Here is a 21,930-nt window from a genome sequence, read left to right on the forward strand (position 1 = left end):
TCCAACTGCAACATCCCAAGCTCCTGCTGCTAACCCTGCATGAGCTGACTACTAGGAATCTAGGTAGTTTCGACTGTGTGGTCAACAAATACATGTGGAGGAACTACTCCACACCAAGAACTGTTCTGGATACCAGGCTAGAGACCTAAGGGAATAGCAGCCCTGCTCTCATTGAGCACACACTTTAGCAGAGGAAGATAAAATCAACAGCTATGCTGATAAAATATACCCTGTGTTGCAAACCATTAAAAGGAAAAATAGACCAGAGTAACGGGCCAGGACTGAAGGATATAGTGCTAGTTTATACAAATTCAGGGAGAATTCTGGGGGGACAAGGGCTTGGTTAGGACACTGTGGGTACTCAGTGACTGGGAGTATTCGTGGCTATGAGCTTTGGCAGTCTTTCTCTGACCTGATGTTGACTGATTTCCTTATTCAAAGCCACACGCATACCCACAAACACATTCAGTGACTGATGGATGAAAGAGAAGCAGTGCCAGGCGTCGGTGGCGCACGCCTTTAATCCCAGCCCTCGGGAGGTAGAGTCCCGCGGATCTCTGTGAGTTTGAGGCCAGCCTGGTCTACAGAGCGAGATCCAGGACAGGCACCAAAACTACACAGAGAAACTTTGTTTCGAAAAACAAAAATAAAAAGAACAAAACAAAACAAAAAACAAAAAAAAAAGAGGGAAAGAAGGAAGGAAGGAAGGAAGGAAGGAAGGAAGGAAGGAAGGAAGGAAGGAAAGAAGGAAGGAAGGAAGGAAGGAAAGAAGGAAGGAAGGAAGGAAGAAAGAAAGATAGATTAGCAGTGTCCCTTGCCTGAATCCAGGACAGCTCCGGTGAGGGATTCTGGGTAACACACCATGGCATCCACTAGGGCTGGGGGTATTGCAAGAGATGCAGCCTAAGTGCATGCATGTCCAGAATTCCAGAGGTGGGAAGCTCAGATTCTGGGAGTGATGGTCAAAAAGGCCAATTCTGCATCCATCCTTGGTTCAAGACCCATTGGCTTTACCTATTTGGGATACAGCACCAAATCGCGCTCACTGCCTTAGGGTACAACACTGCATCCTGAAGGATTAAACCCTATTCTCCCATCGTATTATCTGTCCAGATGTACTTTTCCTGCCTCTTTGTTGACAGGTTATGACTGATTTGATACTTCATGATATAACACCAGTCAGCATTATTGTCTTGTCTTCAGTCAGTTGCATACAGCCTCAGAGTAGACTGAGAGCTGTATTTAATTTGCCTCTGGGTATCACTAAGTAACTAGGAAGAGGCATGCTAGAAAAGACATCAGCGAGGAGTCAAAGATGTTTGCCAGGAAGTGATTTATGATAGTGGGCATCGGAGACTAAGGGAGATAAACAAGGAAACGAGGCTTGCACTCGTTCACTGCGATGAAGGCTGAGGTGGGGCTACCACAGAGACTAAAAAGCTGGCAGGGCAATAGACTGGAAGACCCAGGCAATCAGGTAAGTGTTAGATGGAATATTAGAGAAAATAAGTAGGAAATACAGAAGTTGGTGGTCAGTCAAAGGACTCCAAGTCAACATGTCAGAGAGAACCCACCCATCAGTGTTTAGTGGAGTTTGTTTCGCAATAGCTAAATTGTAGAACCAACCTGCATGTCCAAAAAAATGGAGGAACGGATGAAGAAAGCGTGGTCTATTGGAGGAATGGATGAAGAAAGCGTGGTCTTTTTCAGCCATAAAGAAAAGAGAAGTTATGGGTTTTGCAGGCTGTGAATCAACTGGATATAACCACAATAAGTGAATTTTAAGCCGGCCTCAGAAAGACAGATATCCTGTTTTTCCCCTCACTTACGGTTCCTGCATTTTGTGTTGAAAACTCAAGCCTGTGTGCATATTTGATGTGAAAGAAGAAGTAGAACGGCCTAGCGGAACAAAGGAGACCGACAGGAGGTGGAGGGTGGGGAGAGAGGCAAGGGCGCGTGAGTGTGGGAGGAAGAGGAACACACAATGTGTACTTGTTTGAAACGTCCACAAAGCCGCGGGCCGTTAGGGGACAGGTCCAAACGGGAGTGGTGGGACAAGTTGTAGCTGTTGATAATGGACAGTTGGTTCTGGGGTGGTACCACAGTGCAACTGAGATTAGGTGGAGGGCAAGAGAGCACTGGAGATCAAGGAGCCTCAGTATGGAAAGATTGTTCCATAGACATTGAAACCACTGCTGGTTATAGCAGCAGGACGGGGTGTAATTCAGCAGCAGAGTGCTTGCAGCACCATGACCAACAGCCAAGTCAATTCACACATGGAAGAATTATGTGAAGGTATGGTAGTGTATGCCTGAAATCCTAGCATTTAGAAGGTAGAGAATCACCTCCAAGTTCAGGGGCTAGCCTGGTCTACATAGTGAGTTCTAGGACAATTAGGGCTACAGTGTAAGATTCTAGTCCAAACAAACAAATACACAAAACAAAAAGCCAAAGACAGACAGATGCTGTGGTTCAGACCTGGATACCAGCACCCAGAAAACAGACACAAGAAGATCTTGAGTTTTTGGATAGCCTGGGCTAGACATAGTCTCCCCCTACCCCCAACACACACACACACACACACACACACACACACACACACACACACACACACGCGCGCGCACGCACGCACGCACACGCGCGCACACACACACACACACACACACACACACACACACACACACACACACACAGACCTATGGCAAGAACAGGAAGAACAGGGAGGAAGAGGCATGGAGCCACATGCCAGCCAGCTAGCTATCTATTACTGTGATATACTTTCTGATATGCTCTCAGAGGATTGAGTCCATGGTCTCTGTCCCATTGCCTTTGGGTGAACCTCTAGAGACAGAACAGTATGGTAGACAGGGCAGGTGGAGGAAAGCCCCTCACCTCAGGGCAGACGAGAAGCAGAGACTGACGAGAAAAGATGGAAGTCCTGATGTTCCCTTCATGGGCACACCCTTGATGACTTAACATCCATCTACAAGTTTCATAACTTCCTAGAAGACCACAAGTTGGGGACAAAACCCCAGGGTTCTCTGGGAGGTTTTTTAAGATCTAAATGATATGCTGGGTGTGGTGGTACACAGCTGTAATTCCAGCACTTGAGAAGTGGATGGAGGAGGATCAGGAGTTCAAAGCCAGCCTCAGCTACATAGCAAGTTTTAGGCCAGCCTAAGCTATATGAGACCCTGTCTCAAAAATCAAACTAAAACAAGACAAAAAAGATCCAAGCCCCAGCAAGACATCTGTTGAAATTTCTAAGCACTGTTAAAACCCTAGGGGGATACTCCCAAGGACAATGAATGATAAGAATAATTGAGGAACACTAGTTTTAAAGGAAGTAAAGCAGGAGGTTTAGGACAGGGGGAGAAACTGTGGCTTGGAAAACTGTCACTGCCTTGGGGGACGTGCAGCTCCCATCCACGCAGGGCTCAAAGGGAATCCCCGGAGTCAGCATGTACTAAGACTTTTCTCTCTGAGGGGGTGAAGGGAAAAAGACACACATTCTCTTGATGGTTTCCTTCTTTATTCTTCTGTATTCTTCATTCTGTGTTCTATATTCTCCTTTTTTTAATCTCTATCCAGAAATGTTCCTTCTGTCTCTCTAGATGTTTTCCTCCTCCTTCTAACTATCTTGATGTTCTCCTGCCAATTCTCTCATTCTTGATGTTTTCCTTCTAGCCCATTTTAACTCTATTCTTTCCCTTACAGCTTATATACCCCAGCAAAATCTTTCAGGTAATATAAAAATTACACTGTGGTTACATTCTGTTTTTCAAGTGAATGATTACAATGAATACAAAACAAACAGTAAAAACAGCATGTTTTCCATATTCCTTACATGATTAAACATTTTCCATATTACAGTTCAAAAATAAATTATCCCAAGATAATGTACATACATTCATACCCAAGCAACTTGTTTTTAGATTAACTGAATGGGCAAGCAAGGTATTCTTCTCAGTCAGGTCTTTTACTGGTAGGCTTAATTTTGCAGTTATAAAGAAAGGACCAATTACTTTATTAGTTATCTTGAAAGGTAATCTTATAAGGAACCTTAAAGGAATCACAAACCTAAACTTTTATATATAAAAAAGAATCAGTCAGCTCTACTTTAAACCTTAAGGGTGCATACCCACTCATCAATAGTTTCTTATATCAGGAGATTGAGGGCAGAAATGGGTATAAGGAATTAATCATCACCTTTGGTCATCAAACAATTCTAGCAAGAAAGGTGTGTCAGCTAATGATAACTGGGCTGCTTTGTTCTTTTTCCCTGATCTTTTTTTTTTTTTTTTAAGATTTATTTATTTATCATGTATACAGTGTTCTGCCTGCATGTGTCCCTGCAGGCCAGAAGAGGGCAAAAGACCTCATTACAGGTGGTTGTGAGCCACCATGTGGTTGCTGGGAATTGAACTCAGGACCTCTGGGAGAGCAGTCAGTGCTCTTAACTACTGAACCATCTCTCCAGCCCTTTCCCTGATCTTTTAAAGGGTTCCACATTCAATTATATGCCTTTCTAAAACTTTAGATTATCTTCTTGGGTTTTTCTTTCTTTTCTTTTATTCTTTCTTTTTTTTTTTTTTTTTTTTTTGAGACAGGGTTTCTCTGTGTAGCTTTGGAGCCTTTCCTGGAACTCACTTTGTAGCCCAGACTGGCCTCGAACTCACAGAGATCCACTTGCCTCTGCCTCCCAAGTGATGGAATTAAAGGTGTGTGCCACCACTACCTGGCTTCTTCTTGGGTTTTTCACCTCAAAGTTATTTGACAAAAATATCTTAGTCTAACTTTGTTATTTTCAAAGCTTTGTTTCAGCTGTGATGCACTCTGAAACCTGTGAACACATCTCCCAACATTAAGGTTAAAAGAATTTAAGCTAGCTGGGCTAACTGGGACTCAATTATTTTTCTTAATCATTAACCTAAGCCACAGTCTATACAGTTCCTCAATAGAAACTCATGTGTTGTAGCAGTGTGACACTTCTTTGTTTATATTTTTATCACCAAAACTCTATTTAAACTACATTATTATTATCATTTAGATAGTACAGCTTAGGAAGAAATCATGTTTATAGTAATTCACAGGAAAAATATCCAGTAGAATGGGATGTTTCCATGAGATGAACATACTACATTACAGGCAGTGGGGATCTCCCCACACCCATTCACACCATGCCAGATACCAGAGAAAGATGGCAGCAGCAAACATGTAAAGGCACAGCAGAAGCAAAAGACATTCTGGGGTCTGGGATCTCCGGGCCTTACCTATCCAAGATTGACCTATCAGAGAGTTTCCTCCTGGTGGGCTGACACCTTGAACTTCACTTGCAAACTGCTGCTCCTCTGACATGGCCACCAGCAAAAAACAATGATTTTTAAAGAAATGAATTATATAGTATATGTATAGTATATAGCTTTGAATTACCAAAATTACCAGTTGTTTGAATCCTATTTTCAGAAATGGGATACGGCAAAGTAGAAAGTACATAAATTTAGACAGCAAGGGAACAGGGTCAGCTACAAGAGTGAGCCTACTGGGCTGGGATGTGGCTAAGTTAATAGAGTGCTTGCCCAGCATGCTCGATCCCTAGCACTGCATAAAAACTGGAGGAAGGGGTCAGAAGATAAAAGGATGAAGATCAGAAATTCAAGGTCATCTTCAACTATTTAGTGAGTTCAAGGCCAAACTGAGCTACAGGATATTGTCTCAAACAACAAAACCAACAGTAACAGTAGGAAAACAACAACAATAACAACAAAAAATGGGCTGACTAAGCATTAGTGTGCAATAGGGTAACACTTGGAACATTGGAAGTAACCAGTTGAAGATTTAACCCGGTGGTGCTTAACACAGCAAGGATGAGTACTTTACACAGCAAGGGTGAGGTCCTGAGTTTGATAACCAACACCTACACACATACACCCAGCAGTGGTACCAAGATCTGGAGGGTATCTGAATATTAAAAGAGAATGACAAGCATCTGAAATGAAAGATTAAAATTTAGGATGCTGTATACTAATTTTGGCTTTTTCTGCCCCTTATCTCTCTACCCGTAGATTAAAGCAGCTTTCAGACCTCATCACAGAAGACTCTTTCCAGTGAGTGCTGGTTAATGCAGAAACTAGAACTAATCAAAGTGAAGAGAATCGGTGTATGAAATGTGCTCAGCACACACGGGACATCTCTATTACACATTCCCACCCAAGGCTCGGAGAGTGTCATGGCAGAGGGGCAGAGCGAGTATAAGAACTAGAGGCTAGAGAAGACTGGAATAACAGTGCCTTCTGGACATGGCAGGACCACAGCCTCATGAACTCACAACAGCTGTGCTTGCTGGCACGCGGCCAGAACAAGATCAAACCGGTCAACATTCCAGCATGGAGATGGGAGCCATAGGAGCCTCACCCCTAACTGAGAAGCTGTGGACAACGGGATGGCTTCTGGGAGGGGGAGAGTCAGTTTTCGTTGAGGGTGTGGCACCTGGCAAATGGACCGTGGTCTACTGAACAGTTACATATCCAGGAGTATAGTGAGCAGCACCAATTGGAATTGATAGAGCGTTTAAAAGAAAAAAAGGAGCCGGGTGGTGGTAGAGGGAAGGCAGGTGTGAATGCAGCTAATCTCGCAGTCTGGAGAAAAGAAGGTAGCAAGTTGAGGGATTCCACTTAATAGTCTGCTTGAAAATAAGTGTGGAGGCAGAGTCCAAATCTGAAATAGCCATTGGAGGATTGTAGGGGATATATGAGAATTGTTTAGGGAGTGGGGTGTGGTGGTGTATGCCTTTAATCCCAGCACTCTGGAGGTAGAGGCAGGTAGATCTTTGTGAGTTCAAGGCCAGCCTTTTCTACATATCTAATTCTAGAACAGACAGGACAACATAGAAAGACCCTATTTAAATAATAATTTAAAAAAAAGGTTCAGTAGCCTGGTGCAGTAGCACATGCCTTTAATCCCAGCACTCTGGAGGCAGAGGCAGATGGATCTCTTTGAGTTCAAGACTAGCCTAATCTCTGTGGCAAGCTCCAAGCCTGGGCTACATAGTGAGACCTTGTCTTAAAATCAAGTAAACAAACAAAACACAAAATCCAACCAAACCAAACAATTATTTGGGGGCCAGGGATATAGCTCAGTGACAGAGTACCTGCTTAGAATACACAAGGACCTGGGTGTGGTGATATTGTATTTCCCAATATATCGTGCACCCTAATAAATTTATCTGGGTTCAGAGAACAGAACAGTCACTAGACAGACATACAGGCCAGAAAATGGTGGCACTCACACCTTTAATCCTAGCCTTCTGGAGGCAGAGATCCATCCGGATCTCTGTGAGTTCAAAGCCACACTGGAAACAGACAGGCATGGTGACTCACACCTTTAATCCCAGGAAGTAATGGCAGAAAGCAGAAAGGTATATAAGGCATGAAACCCAGGAACTAGAGCTGGTTAAGCTTTTAGGCTTTTGAGCAGCAGTTCAGCTGAGATCCATTTGGATGAGGACTCAGAGGCTTCCAGTCTGAGGAAACAGGATCAGCTGAGAAGTTGGCGAGGTGAGGTTAGTTGTGGCTTGTTCTGTTTCTCTGATCTTTCAGCATCACCCTAATACCTGCCTCTGGGTTTGTTTTTATTAATAAGAACTTTTAAGATTCGTGTTACACCTGGGTCTGCTCCCCGGGACACACATACACCAATTGTTTCCAAGGGTGAAAGGCGAAGCAGGCTTGATTGCACAGGAAACAGTAAGAAACTACATTTCAGTGGCCCCAAGTCACACTCCTTCCTTCCACCAATCCTATTCTACATTTGGGCAGAGAATTTCTACCAAGGAAAAGGAATTGCACCTAAAATGTTTTTGGTTGGCTGGTCAAATCAAGTATGACTTTTTTTTCCGGGCTGGTGCTGAGGCTAGGTAGAATTTCTAGGTAAGGGAACGCTAGGCAGAGCCTCCCCCATCAAGGTTCGATGCTGATAAGAGTAAAAAGAAACCAGAGTTGGCTCCTGGTTCCAAGGGACAGAAACTCAGACTTTTCTAAGGAAAGCAGAGAAATTACAAGGATATTCATTGCCCAAACTCAAAGAAAACAAAATAAAAACCAGACAGCCTGGAGAGCCAGCGGGAAACAAGGCAGATTCAAGGTCCAGTGACTTATGTACCGGGATCTCTTTCGTGTGCCCATCCTTGTGTGTGTGAGTCTGGTCCAGTCTTCTAAGGTTGGCTCTGTTCTTGTCATTGAGGATTCCACCCAGGGCCTTGCACATGCCAGGCCAGCACTCATCACTGAGGGACACCTGCCACACCTTATGTTGTTGTTAGTTAAAACGCTTGCAGGGAGCCAGTCTGATTCACTTGCGTAATTATTAGCAAATTTGCTCAGCTGAGCCCTTCCTTATACTAGAGTGTATCAGAGGTCACAAGCAGTGTGAAGAGGTGGCATCAATATGGCCAGTATCATCATGATACCCTGGATCCAGTCAGGACACAGAAAACACACAACTTCAATAAGGAAGGTTTGATGCAAAGAATGATTAACCAATAAGGAGAATATGAATCCCTAAGGATAAAGATATCTACAAAATAGAGAAATGGTGCATATAGAAAAACAATGCTACCTTTAGGGATGAGGCAGAGATCCCAAAGAAGGAAAAAAATGGTACCATGCAAGCCTGCCAATCACCGTTGGAGAGGCTGTAACTGTGGCCCTGTTTGCTGAGATGTTGACGGCTGGAGCAGGAGAACGGGAGTGTCAAAGGTAGCTAGACCACGGGGTCCTAGTGCTGAGGGGACATGGACACAAGCTCCCACCCTCAACCAAGAAACTGTCTCCAATCAACAACTGTTTGCAAAGGAAAGATCAGTTTTCTTCAGTGGAGTCTCACTGGGTATATAAACCACACTGAAGGGCAGAGCCCGTGCCCAGCGGTAGATGGGGTTTATTTTGTCTCCCATTGCTTTGTGCATTAAAAAAAAAATCTCACTGGTCTTTTGCTTATATATTATGGCTTCCAATTGCCTGTTTAAGAGAGAAAGAAGGAATGGAGTTGGATGGGTGGGGAGAATATGGGAGATGAGGGAGGGGAAACCATGATCAGAATATATTGTATGAATTTTCAATTAAAAACATGCATATTACAAAATAGCTAAGATTTTAGGTGTCTTAGGAACAAAGAAATAAAAAACTCGATCCTTTAATGATGTCACATTGGATTGCCCCTCCCCGACAAAAGTTAGGTCTCCCTCCACTGGAGTACTGCCGAAACTCATGGGGAAGTTGTCTGGTGGAGCAAGGCTTGCTGGGGTTCCTATGGAATTGCTGGAAACTCTGCTCACTTCCTTGAGAAGCCACTGCAATTTGATGACCAAGTGCCTGGGGTGTCCTAAAGCTAAGCTCCTACACAGTGCAGTTACTACTAGGAACCAGGTCCTCACTTCTGCAGCATCCCTCCAGCATTCTGATGACAGCTGGGAGAGAACAATGTGTGGAATGGCCAGCTCCAGATAGATCACAGGGAAGGGCTGGGAAGGCTGGATTTGGAGCCAACACAGAAAACGAGATATACATAAATCAGTAGTGGTTCCCACACACAGCTTCACAAAACTTGGCATGGAAGGGGATGGGGGTGGCCGGATAAGGGTGTCTGGGGAAAATGTTCGGAGTAGTAGTAAGACTGACTGCCTTACTGAGAATGCTGGGTTATCTAGGAACTGGTGATGCCAAGGTTCCTAAGAGGGATCAGAGGATAGGGCTGCTCTTTCATTTGCTTAGCAAGCATCATTCACTTTTATGTACTGTTTAGGATGTTAGGGTGACCATGAAGAGGCTAGAGATGGCTCAGTGGCTGAGTGTACAGTGTGCTTCTTGTCTGCTTCCTAGCACTAGGTCAGCTCTAACTCTGGCTTCAGGGGGTCGGACCTCTCTGGTCTCGAAGGGCACCTGCAATTACTCCCCCCCATAATAAATAATAAATCTTAAAAAAAATGAGGATTGGTGGGCTACACTTGAAAATCAAAACTACCAGTTTCCTTAGGAATTTTAATCAAGACAAGACTGTGGCAGCTGTTTGCCTTGAACACGCCTAACTGGAAACAGCGCTCACTCAGCACATTTCCCTTGTGCCCCACACTATGTACCAGGAGGTACTCCCTCCAGAGTAGACCGGATTTGAAGTTAGCTGTAACAAACATTGTTGTATTCATGTTGTTCCTTCTAGTAACAAATAATGTCACTTCAGAGGTATTTGAAAATCCTATAGGATCATATAGGAAGGAATGACAAGATGCTTTCAAAGGGAGCCAAGACTTATAAAACGTGTTTCCCCTTGAATGGCTATAGTTAAAAGGTTCAGCCCCTAAAGCCGAGGATGCAGTCATAGAATCTTAGTGTGTGCTAGGCACTGCACTGGATCCCCAGAACGGGGGTGGGCAGGACAAAAACACCATAAAGCAACAGAGAGCCTCAATCATAAAGATTATTGTGCAGCATAAATACTAATGTTTTATACTAAAATTTAAGAACAAGAATATACTGAGTCATCCACAGGACCTAACACAGACATAAAGCAGTTGCAAAAAGAACATGAAAGATTTCTAAGTTCACAGAAAATGACAAAGGGCGCTTATATTATTTTTTTCTTTGCTTTTTCAAGACATTACTGTGTAGCTCTGGTTGTTCTGGAACTTGCTCTATAGAGTAGGCTGGCCTCCTCTGCCTCCCCCCCCCCCAAAGGCGTGTGGCCCTCTTTATGCCCAGCTCTATATTAGGCTCTATTAAAGCACTCTTCCAACTTCCCCAGGTCCCAAGAAATGATTAATGAATCTTCTAGAGCCAACTTATCTCCCCAGTCATAGGAAGCCACTGTCCAAGTAAAGCAGGCATCCATGTGACAATGCTATTACATGTCCTCAACCTACCAAAGGCATCCTTTGAAAACAATTCCTGAGACTCAGCTGTTGAGTACTTTCACCTCATTTTAAGGCGCTCCAAAAGCTTTCCCCATTCTGCCTACAATACACCACCACACACTTCAAATATAGTAGTAGCTTAAGGTTTGCTAAAGGCTGGGACACAGCTCAGCAAGAGAGCACTTGCCTACCAGGTAGCCCATGGTTAGACTCCCCATCACTGCAAAATAAAAAAAATTCGATTCAATGTAAACCTGACCTATTACTCAATACCCTTCCAATCTCCTTCAAAGTTTTTTTTTTTTTGGGCAGTAACAGCACACATGTGGTTAGAGGACTTGCAGGTTTCTGAAGGTCACTCAGGTTGTCAAGGCTTGGCAGCATCCACGGAACTATCTTGCTGACCCTTTAATTTCTAGTTGCTCAATTTGAAACAGGACTAGATTTTTTTGTAGTAGAGCGTTTTAACGAGCATTTCCTTCCTTTAATGAAATCTTTTTTTCCCCTTAAAAGTAGTTGGTACAAATGTCTCCTGCTGAAGCACACTGGACACTTTTGTAAGATAACTTCTGAGTGCTCTTCAATCGGCCAATATTAGCCAGTGGGTTAAGACAATCCCTAACAGAAGGTCATTATGCTGCAATCAACGTTCTCTTTTGATCTCTATTTTTTGTTCTAAAAAAGATCTTAGAAATTTTCAAAACATACTTGGTGTTAATACAATCCAAGTATGTCAACAATCACCTTTGACGTGGACAAAGCGAAAAAGCCACCGAAACATAACCCCCCTCTCCGCCCCAATAAACCGTGCCATTAAGAATTCTAGTAAACAATCTACAAGGATTAAAAAAGTGTACAGGGGCACATGTGCACACCACGAGATGGTGTTGAAGTCAGAGGGCTCTCCTTCCTTCCCAGGATGAACTCAGGTCTGGCTTGGTGGCAAGCACCTTTACAGGCTGAGCAATGCATGGTTTTAAAAGTCACTTTTGCTCAAGATATCCTCTACACAAAAATGCAGACATTTTACCAGTTTCCACAATATTTTTTCTTAAATGTTAACAAATGGGGGGAAAGCCAACACCCAGGATAAAGGATTTAATCCAGTATTTATTCCATACTCATGATGGTTTTCTGAAATCAGAATACAAGTCATAAGAACAATCTATCAAATAATTTGCTGATAGTCTTAAATAACGCAGCACTGCATTAGTTAATACTTCTGTCCTAGATTAAGTTTAAAAACTCAAACAGCAGTCTTCATTATCAATAAAAAAAGTTTTGAATTTTTAAAAAAGGATACTCTATCAAGCTGTTTCATAATTTAAGTATTCTCCATTTATAAAAATGCTTTGGAAGCTTGAGGCTTGAATGCTTCTTTACTCATGTGCCCACCCTCTCCCAATCACTGGTCAGTATAGGGTTGTTGCAATGCCAGGCTTTACACATTTTTTTTTTTTAATATAGTACTTTTAAAATCTGAGAAAGAATTCAAGGAGGGAAAAAGCACATGTCAATGTAGTTTAAAAAAAAAAGGAAACTAAGTGAATAAATTTTAGGCATACTAACAGTGTCCCTTTGAGGTAGAATGCTAAAAGGACTTTTGATCAAATCACAGCCTAATTTAAACCTCTCATAAATTTTCTCTAACATTAACTGTGGAGAATATTAAGTATAACATATTAACAAGAGCTTCCAAGGTAATATACAGTGGACAAGAATGTTAACCCTACAACTGTTGCCTTCATGTATATTGAAAGCACATAATTCTCCTAAAACAAACATCCAAGATCCATTCCCAAAGTCTTTAGCATTCTATTATGAAAAGCACAGCCATGCTAACTTCAGTACACAACCATAATCCCACACCTACCAAACAAAAATAGAATTAGTGGCAGTTTATTGCCTTATACAAATTTAACCAACATGGCAACCATGCCAAAGGAATTAAAACATTTTCAGGACATATGTACAGACTGTACATTTTAAAAACAAACAGAAATGCAAGAACAATCTGTGCATCAGGTGTCAACTCAACGGGGTGAAAACATCAATGCACTAAATGGGATTACAAAGGCACTTCCCTACACAAAAGAAATGAAAACACAGCCTACGGGGAGCTCAAAGAGTGCATAACTACTGCACAACCTCAACTTGGGGGAGAAAAGCAGAATTTAATCAACATTTATAGGATTCAATGTGATCCAATTTTACAAAATCTTCACACAGCCTCATCTTTGTTTTTATGTTCTTTCTCTTGGCTCTCGGGCTCTCCACTCTGGCTCCTCTGGTGATCCTGTCTGTCTGACTGGTCCTTGCCGTCCCCATGCTCTCTCTTGTGGGAGCGGTCTTGGCTTCTGCTGCGCTTTCCAGACTTCTCTTTGCTCGGGCTGTGTTCTCGTTTTCTCAGCTTTTCCACACTGCCAGTTCTCCCCTGACTACCACTTCTACTCCTCTTGTTGGACTTCTCTTTGCTTTCGTTTTTATGCTTGCTCGACTTGTCTTTGCTCCTGCTCCTGCTCCGCTTCCCTGCATTTCTGCTTCTGCTTCTACTTCTGTGTTTCCTCTCCCTGCTTCGACTTCGGCTGTGTTTCTTCTTGGAATCCTTCTTGTCTCTGTGTCGCCTGTCCTCCTTGTCTTCTTTGTGCTTCTTCTCCTCCCCCTCCCCCCTACTCCTCTGCTCCTTGGACCGCTCTCTTGACCTCTCCCTGTCCCTTTCGCGATCACTGCCTCTCTCCTTATCGTACTCTCGATCTCGCCTCCGACCTCGCTCATTTTCTTTCTCTCTTTCCCGATCCCTGTCTCTTCTATCCCCTTTCCTATCACGACTCCGACTGCGAGTTCTGTGCCTTTCCCTGCTGCGGCTGTGCCTGCGTTCTAACCCTCGGTCGATACTTCGCGATCTTCGCCTTTCCTTCTCTCTCTCTTTGGCTTCCCGCTCTAGTCGCTGGCGTTCTTTCTCTCTCTCTAATTCTCTGTCGAAAGAAGATCCATGGCCCTCCCGGTGATGACTTCTACTTCTTGATCTTCTTGGAGACCTCCGTGGACTCAGCGATCTCCTTGGAGACCTGAGAGAAGAGGAAAGGAAGAAACTGGAATAAATATAACACTAGAAGGGCCGGGGTACTTGTAGCTCAGTAGAACACGTGCCTGGCACACTCTCAGACCATTGGGACTGACAGTCAATACCAAATACTCCCTAGTACTCTGCACACATGAACCAACCAAATCTACTCTAAAAATTTCATCACCTTACATATACACCAAATATCATTAAACTTTGGATAGGTGTAGCTTGTGGCAGAGTGCTTGCTTAGCATGTATGCGTATGTCAATACTCAGCACCGAAGGGGCACAAAAAAATAACTGTTCTCACTATAGATGCACAATTTTACTAGAAATGTGGTGGGAGAAAAAAATCCACGATTTTTTGAAGGGGAGTAACTAAACCAAACGTCTGTCCTAAGAACTTGTCACTCCCCAAGAATCGCCAACTTTGCACAGGCCCATTTAAAACAGTAGCTGCTACATTACCTGGACCGCCTTCGCTCAACATGCCGGTCTAGTTCTTCAACGCCTTCCTTGCCATCTTTCTTTATTTTTCTAGGTCGAGTTTTAATCTGCTGATCAATATTCTTCTGAACCGGAACTGGAATTCTCGGAAACAAAGTGGAAAACCACTCCAGTTTTGTGAGAAAGGAGCGAAGCATCTCTCCAATGGTCATTACACAGCCTCCGCCAGCTTTCACATCTAGGTCCTATGAAACATAAAAGATACCCTACTGGTTAAACAAAAAAACCATTATTTCAACATATACGTGAACACTAAAAAAAAAAATTTTTTTTACCATCTTTGGAATCAAGTATAAAAAACTAACAGAAAAATTTCAATTTTTGTATCCTAATCTGGTAATGAATGAAGACTATTTGGGCTAATTGTATACATGCAGGTGAGAACAAACCCTGCAGTCTCTTGGGCATAAAGGGAACTGACTCACTCATTAACAAAAATATGAAAAAGCCCCTTACATTGTTAAACTATGTGGAACAAGTATTTAAATTTGTATTCCACATGCCTACACTTGAGGACCATTTGCACACATCAGACCTAGCACTGAAACCTGGCTATGTAGAAACTACTTTCAGATAATGCCTGTCTAAAAGTTATCTTTTAACAGCTGCAATCTAAAATGGAGCCCTGCTAAAACTGGAAGCAATAGCAAACCAACTGCCATGAAGCAGTGAGGTTTCTAAAGTTATGTACAAAAGAAATAAATGAACAAAGAATTGGAAACGCATAATCCATGATGACCATTGTCTCTGAAAAGGGTCATTACCGCATGAAGGCCTTCTTGCTATGCCCTCTCACAGCTCAGGACATGTTAGTCAGCTATTGTCAGTCCCAAACCTATAGTGCAAGCACACAAGGAAAGTGAGATTTGTTATCTAAACAGGAAAACAAGAGCTAAAGGTAAAACTGCTTGCACTCACACACATTTAAGTGTTCAGATATACAGTATTTCCAAATATAATCGCTGCAGATATCTAAAGAAGAAAACATATGTTAGCTCAAATAGAGGACCTCAGGCTTGTAAATACAATAAAGAGCAGATAAATCAGAAGCATTCAGAAACCGAATACAACAATTTGAAAAGTGCTTTAATCTTTCTTTAAAAAAAAAATCTCATGTAAATAGGAGAAAAAGTTGACAATCATGATTTTCACCTAACTTTCTGGATCTTTAAAAAAACAGCTCGGTAAACAGGCCCAAAACAGGGAAGGAAAATAACCACTGCTGGGCTTGACAGGCATGCTTGTAACCCCAGCAGTAGGGAATGAGACAGGATCTGCAGTAGTGGATAGAGGCCTTCCTTTCTCAGCTAGTCCGAGGCTAACCCAAGTTACATAAGACCTTGTCTCAAAAAAGTTTTTCCTCTATGTCTACATCAGTGAGATTTTTTTTCTAGGTAGGCATCTAACAAAAATGAAATTTTCATTAGAAGCATGAATTCATCAAACAACAACAAAATTCTTTTAAGACAAGGCCTCACCCTGAGTGGCCTGGAATGTACTGCAGACCAGTCTGGTCTGAACTCAGCAATCCATCTGCCTCTGCCTAAGTGCTGGGATTAAAGGTGTGCCACACTAAGCATCAAACAAATTTTTGTTTGAACTCAGGAAGTAGCTGTTAACTATACCATATAAACTTTGAAACATAAACAGTGATAAAAAGTAGATATACCAATAACCATTGCTCACAGCTCACAGCTGAATATGTTGATACTCTAGTCTTCAATATGTAAGTAAATTAATACAGGCAGGATTTTAATCTGACTCTAGCCTCGCTCATCATGTCCCAGGGCTTGAGACGGTGACCAGATTTAGAAAAGAAAAAAAAAAAAAATCTAAAGTGCTAATCTAATTTAAGGAAAAGAAATGTTTGGGTTTTTTGGGGGTGGGGTGGGGGTGGAGATGGCAGTTTTGGGGATCAAGCCCAAAGCCATGCACATATGAGTAGAGTTGAGTAGTAAGTTTTTTAAATTTTAAGCCTGGTCTCTAAAAAAGTATACTGTGTGAGAAAGCTAGCCGTAGGCAGTTTGTAATCCTAGCTAATCAGGAGGCTGAAACAGGAAGATTACAGGTGTACGGTTGTCGTCCTGAGTATATGGCTCAAAAGGAAAACGGAAAAGAAGTATAGTTATTTCCTCACCTTGGAAAAGTGTAATTGTCAGGCCATTTAAGCCAATCCTAACTCTCTCTAAGTCTGTACTCATAAGCAAATATGAACGGTGCTGTTTGAGAAAAGTCACAGGAAACAACCAAAGGTCCAGGGGATTTAACATGCCTATAGGTACGGCAGCACATGTCTTCTACCACCTTAGAAAGTCACTATCAGCTGTCCAAGTTAGGATCAACACAATACAGTCTAATTGGGAAGAGAAAAGGTTATTATTCAAGTTATTAAAACATACTAACTCTTAAAACATATTCAAATAACTTAAAATTTTAACCTAACATGGAGGTCATCAAGTCTTAGCAAGAGGACAATAATCCCAAAAGTAGGACTGAAATAAATTTACAAAAATTCTGAGGACATTAAACTTCAACAAATAAAAGATCAAGAGCAGAGTAGCCCGAAGAAAGCCGATTCCCCTTGCTGACATACCTCCTCATCATCAAGGAAGGGCTCAAACCAGTCCCACAGGTCTGTAGGGGGTTGTGTATACCTAAGATCATGAAAAATCTGTTAGTTTATGGGAATTAAAATAAAATGTTTATTTAAAAATGAAGATAAATGCACGCGTACCTTATATACATAAATCCAAGGGCTCTGATATATGTAGAGTCTGTATGTGTTATGAGACCCATCACTTGTTTTCGAGTTAACTTCAGAGTAAATAATTTGTATAACAGGCAAAAAGCTGTAGAAACAATGCCTCCTGTTCCAACACCTCGAACCTTTAAAGGAAAACAGAGTTAATAAAAAATAATAAACAGATCCTTAATGCCTATTGATTGGTGCTGTTTTAGGTATCAATAACCATGATCTAGAATTAAAAATAGAGCATAAAACTAATACCTCTCCTAACCTAATTCAATGGAAACTTATATTTTGCATTTTCGAAAAAAACTGGAAAAAAAATGCACGTACTTCTACTTACCCCTCCGCACATCCCCGTCTGGCCAGCTGTTTTCCTGCTTCCTTTCTCCCACGGCTCAACATGTGTGACCTGGAAATAAAAAAGAGGAAGACAACAAACATTCGTCCTCTTCAGAGTCTGAGTAGAGCAAGCTGAGTTCACAAGAGCAATTCTCCCCAAGTGTCGTGCCGCTGTAGTGTGTCATCCACACCACCCTGCACTCACACTAAGTACAGAAATCACCTGTGGGAAAACTGCTCAGACAGAATACTACCAAATTATGAGATTTAACAAACCCCTGGCATGTTTCAGAGCCGACAGCTCATTAAACTAGCTTTATAGACAGGTCATACCTATGTGGAGGTCACGCAATTTCTACAATTTCCTACATTTGCAAAAATTATTTGGTACTATTTTATCTTTTATATAATTAAAAAAAGTTCTCACTCTAAGGAAAAAAGCTTTTGCAGTCTCATGGTGAATTTAAATCCACATAATAAAGTGAAGTTTTCTAGGGCTTCTGATGTTGCTCAGTAGCAGGTAAGGTGCTTACTTAAGGCCTGGGGTTGGGGGGTAGGGAGGTGGGTGTGAGATGGGGTCTCACTCTGTAACTTTGGCAGGCCTGGATCTCACTACTTAGACCAGGCTGGCTCAGAACTTTAGAGAACCTCCTGCCTCTGCCTCTCAAGTGTTTGGATTACTACCACACTTAGCTTGGGACGTTTTATTTCTAGTTTTTTATCTGGATCAAGTTCATTCTTAATTAAAGATTAAAATCACAAAGCCACAAGATCATTCAGCCTAAATACAAACAGAGTTTAAACAGTCAAAAGCTAAGTGTGACATTATTAATATATACCAAATATAATCAATAATACAGCACCATCTTTGCTAAAGCGAACACCCTACAAAAAAAAGCTTTACCTAAAAACACCAGACAGCAGTGGCACACACCTTTAATCCCAGCACTGGGGAGGGAGAGGTAGGCAGATCTCTGTGAGTTAGAGACCAGCCTGGTCTACAGAGCGAGTTCCAGGATGACCAGAACTACACAGAGAAACCTTGTCTTGAAAAACCAAAAAGTGCAAAAAGCTAAGGCTGAAAGAGACAAGCCAAAAATATTAGATCTGTTTTTGTTTCTTAAAACAAATAAACCCTGCTCCTTATTTCTCAAAGTTTTTCTGCCCATACATGGTAACATTTCATTTCAGTGGTTTTATACAAAACAAAAAACAAACCAACCTCCCCCCCCCCATTTAAATCCAAGCACACACAAAAAAACCCACATTAAATTGAAGCTGTTCTGCCCAGCTCCTGCAGTTCTTTCCTGTTCCCAACATACAGTGTAAGTCATGCCCCACACAGCCCCCTGGGGCTGAACCTAGGGCCTTGTCCATGTAAGTGCAGTACCAGTTTGAATTGAACCACAATCCATTTCTATTCCTCAGAGTACCCAAAGGAGTGGATACAATGCAAAACTGGAAGCCTATAAATTTCAAAGATTTGATCCAAAGAAATTAATAATAAGTTTAGGTCATGTTTTATGATTTTATTTTTAATTACGTGTATGTGTGAGTCTGATCCTCTGGAATTGAGGTTACAGGAGGTTGTGACCTGCCCAATGTGGATAGTGGGAACTGAGCTTAGGTCCTCTGCAAAGGCAATAATATGCTCTTAATCCACGGGGCATCTCTCCAACACCTGAAACTTTCGTTTTAAAAATGAATTTAAACATCCTTTCTGGTGGAAAAAGTGGTTTCAAAATACAACATTTGAAATGAACTTGAAATATTAGTCTGTATTTTAAAGCAACCTGTCACAAAAGCGCAGGGGCCCAGTTTTCAAAGTTAATTGCATAAACTTATTGTTCATCATACTATATCCACATTGAAAAGGTCTTACCTTTTAAAAGCTAGTTTTAAAAACATCTACTATCAGTTACACCTACTTAACAAGCTTTTGTAAAAGAACACCAAGAGTACTCCTGTACTCTATCCAGTTAAAAGATTTTGCTATAAAAAGCAATCAGTATCTCAAAAATCTCTCATTTACCTAAGCATGTAACTGGGAGAAAAGTAGGTAAATAAAATACATAGAGAATTTCTTTTTGTCAACATCTCCACATGTCTATTTAGACGACAGAAAATATTTGGTCTGTCTCAAATTTCTAAGTGTCAAGACAAGAAAAATTAGATGCATTTTATTTTACATGCTCTAGCGAAAATGCTTAAAAGACATTAAGACTATAAATACTCATTAAAATAGAAATTAACTTCGGAGGCCTGGAAGGTATTTTTTGAACTACCTAATTTGCAAGAAGTGGAGAATCTAGTTAGCGAGACCAAAATCAATGGCCCAAAAACAAACAAAAAACTAATTAGCCATTCATTTAACCAGGGAAATGCATTTATGGCGATTGAGCATGATTAATAGTGCATACCTCTACCTGCGACCCTGGGCTGCTCCGAGCCTCGCTGCAAGACTGAGTCAATCCTGCTAACGAAACAAGAACTGAGACAAGAGTGCAGTGAGGAGGCGCCAGGTGAGCTCCCCAGCACAGCCAAGCCAGCACCGACCCTGCCGCAGAAGCCCAGGGCCCAGATAATTCTAATTATGCCCAACGCACAGGTGGCTGAGACCTCCGACTCCTGACTTCCTGTCGGGAAAATTTCCAGGCCTTCTGTACACCTACCTCTCTGCACTGGCACACCACGCCACCCTCAACCCTCCCGGCCCGCCCGATACACTCACACTAACCAACTTCTGTCTGGATTGGAGAGTTAACGAAGAACACGAGGCCGACATTCAAGTAATTACTTCAGTTAATTCCGCTGGCCCGAGGGGCAGCAGAAGCACCACCAAGTGAGTGCTTAGTCGACACGGGTCAAAAAAAGGAGTCATTTTTAAAACGGTCAACTTGGACGGGCTTCTGGTATTACTTTTCTCCTCTCCCTTAGCCCTCTTGCCCAACAGCTCCCCGGGGAGGTTGGGGTAGGTTAAAGATCGACTGTGGCGGGCTCGCCCGGCTCTCAAAACACACACACACACACACACACACACACAACCTGAAAAGGAAAAAAAAAAAGAGGGCGGCCCTACCCCGACCCGTCCCAAACCAGCCGGGAGCCGCACCTCTCCCTCAGCCAACTTTGCCCCCCTCCCCCAAAGCCTCAGGTCTCGGCGGGGAGGGGGCGCTCCCACCGATTTCCGACAACCCGCTCTGGCGAACTTACCCCCGTGCCGAGGCCTAGAGGATGCGTACCTTAAAGAAGATCTCGTCCACCACCGCGTGGTAGGTCTTGAGCTCGTAAAGCTGCACTTTGAAGTAAGGCGACGACAGGATGTTGGTAAGGATCATGGGGTTGAGGTTCATGGTCTTCTCGTTGCCCCACAGCGGCAGCACGTTGCCCTGCTTGCCCGACACCGCCGGCCTGGTGGCGCCGCCGCCGCCGCCGCCACACTGCTGCTGCTGCTGGGCCACGGCCGCGGCCGCCTGGTGCTGCGGTTGCGAGTTGCCTGTCAGCGCGGGGCTGTTGTTAGCCATGTTGCCGCGGCAGGAAGGAGGGCGGGAGGAGGGGGGCCAAGCTCGATCGCGCTCTTCGGGACAACGGTCCCGGACCTACTCCATGGAAGGCCGTCGGGGGCAGGGAGCCCGCCGCGTGGTGCCCCGGGCCGAGCGAGGGACTGCAACTGAGACGCCGACACACGGACCCCGGGCCCGGGGCGGACGCCAGACGCAAGCGGCGAGAACTCCAGGCGCGAGGCAGAGCGGGCAGCCTAGGAGCGCGATCTCTTCCGCCAACTGCCCCTGGGAACAAGATGGCGGGCCCAGCGGAAGTGACGCCACGCGCCCGGGCGTTCGAGCTCAGCCCGTGGCCAATCAGAGCCGCCCGTGTGGGCAGGCGGTTCCTTTTCCTGGTTGCGCGAGGTCGCTGCGTGCTGGATCCGCTGCGGCGGTCTGTGGGCTGCGCTGGTCGGTTTCTCCTGGGAGTTTGCCCCTGGGGCAGGGTGTGTAGACCCGATCGCTGTGTTTTAAGAGTTTTTTTTTTTTTTTTTTTCCGGTGGTTTGATTTTTCTAGAGGCAGGGAGGGGGTCTCGTGACCCTTACGTACTTGGCGAATGCGTGACTCTTGACTCCTAGGGAGCATCCGAGGTCTCAAGAGTTAATTTTGTTAAAGTTCCCCAGAAAGAACTAGAGTCAGAGAATCCCACTTCTCTGTATGACTCCAGTAAAGAGTCATTGAGGCTTTCTTAGAGGTGTGTCCAACTGGAAGTCATAGACAGCCTCAATTTATCCACCTAAGATTGGGATAACATTTTAACTGGGCTGTGAGCGTTAAAGAAAGTACTCTCAGCTGGGCGTGGTGGCGCCCGCATTAATCC

General features: G+C 43.3%; 1 protein-coding gene across 1 annotated transcript; it reads right to left on the minus strand.

Annotated features, from left to right (window-relative positions):
• Window positions 1-11,996: 11,996 nt before the first annotated feature.
• On the minus strand, window positions 11,997-21,336 carry Prpf38b (pre-mRNA processing factor 38B). The gene is made up of 6 exons (XM_052730939.1): window positions 20,810-21,336; window positions 17,569-17,637; window positions 17,214-17,365; window positions 17,073-17,133; window positions 14,441-14,664; window positions 11,997-13,974 (listed from the first exon to the last, which is right to left on the minus strand). The coding sequence occupies exons 1-6, from the start codon at window positions 21,089-21,091 to the stop codon at window positions 13,128-13,130; spliced, it is 1,635 nt and encodes a 544-aa protein (XP_052586899.1). The 5' UTR covers window positions 21,092-21,336; the 3' UTR covers window positions 11,997-13,127.
• Between the last annotated feature and the right edge of the window lie 594 nt (window positions 21,337-21,930).

Source organism: Peromyscus californicus, unplaced genomic scaffold (assembly GCF_007827085.1).
Source record: "Peromyscus californicus insignis strain IS unplaced genomic scaffold, ASM782708v3 Scaffold_9__1_contigs__length_137607984, whole genome shotgun sequence".
Lineage (NCBI taxonomy): Eukaryota > Metazoa > Chordata > Mammalia > Rodentia > Cricetidae > Peromyscus > Peromyscus californicus.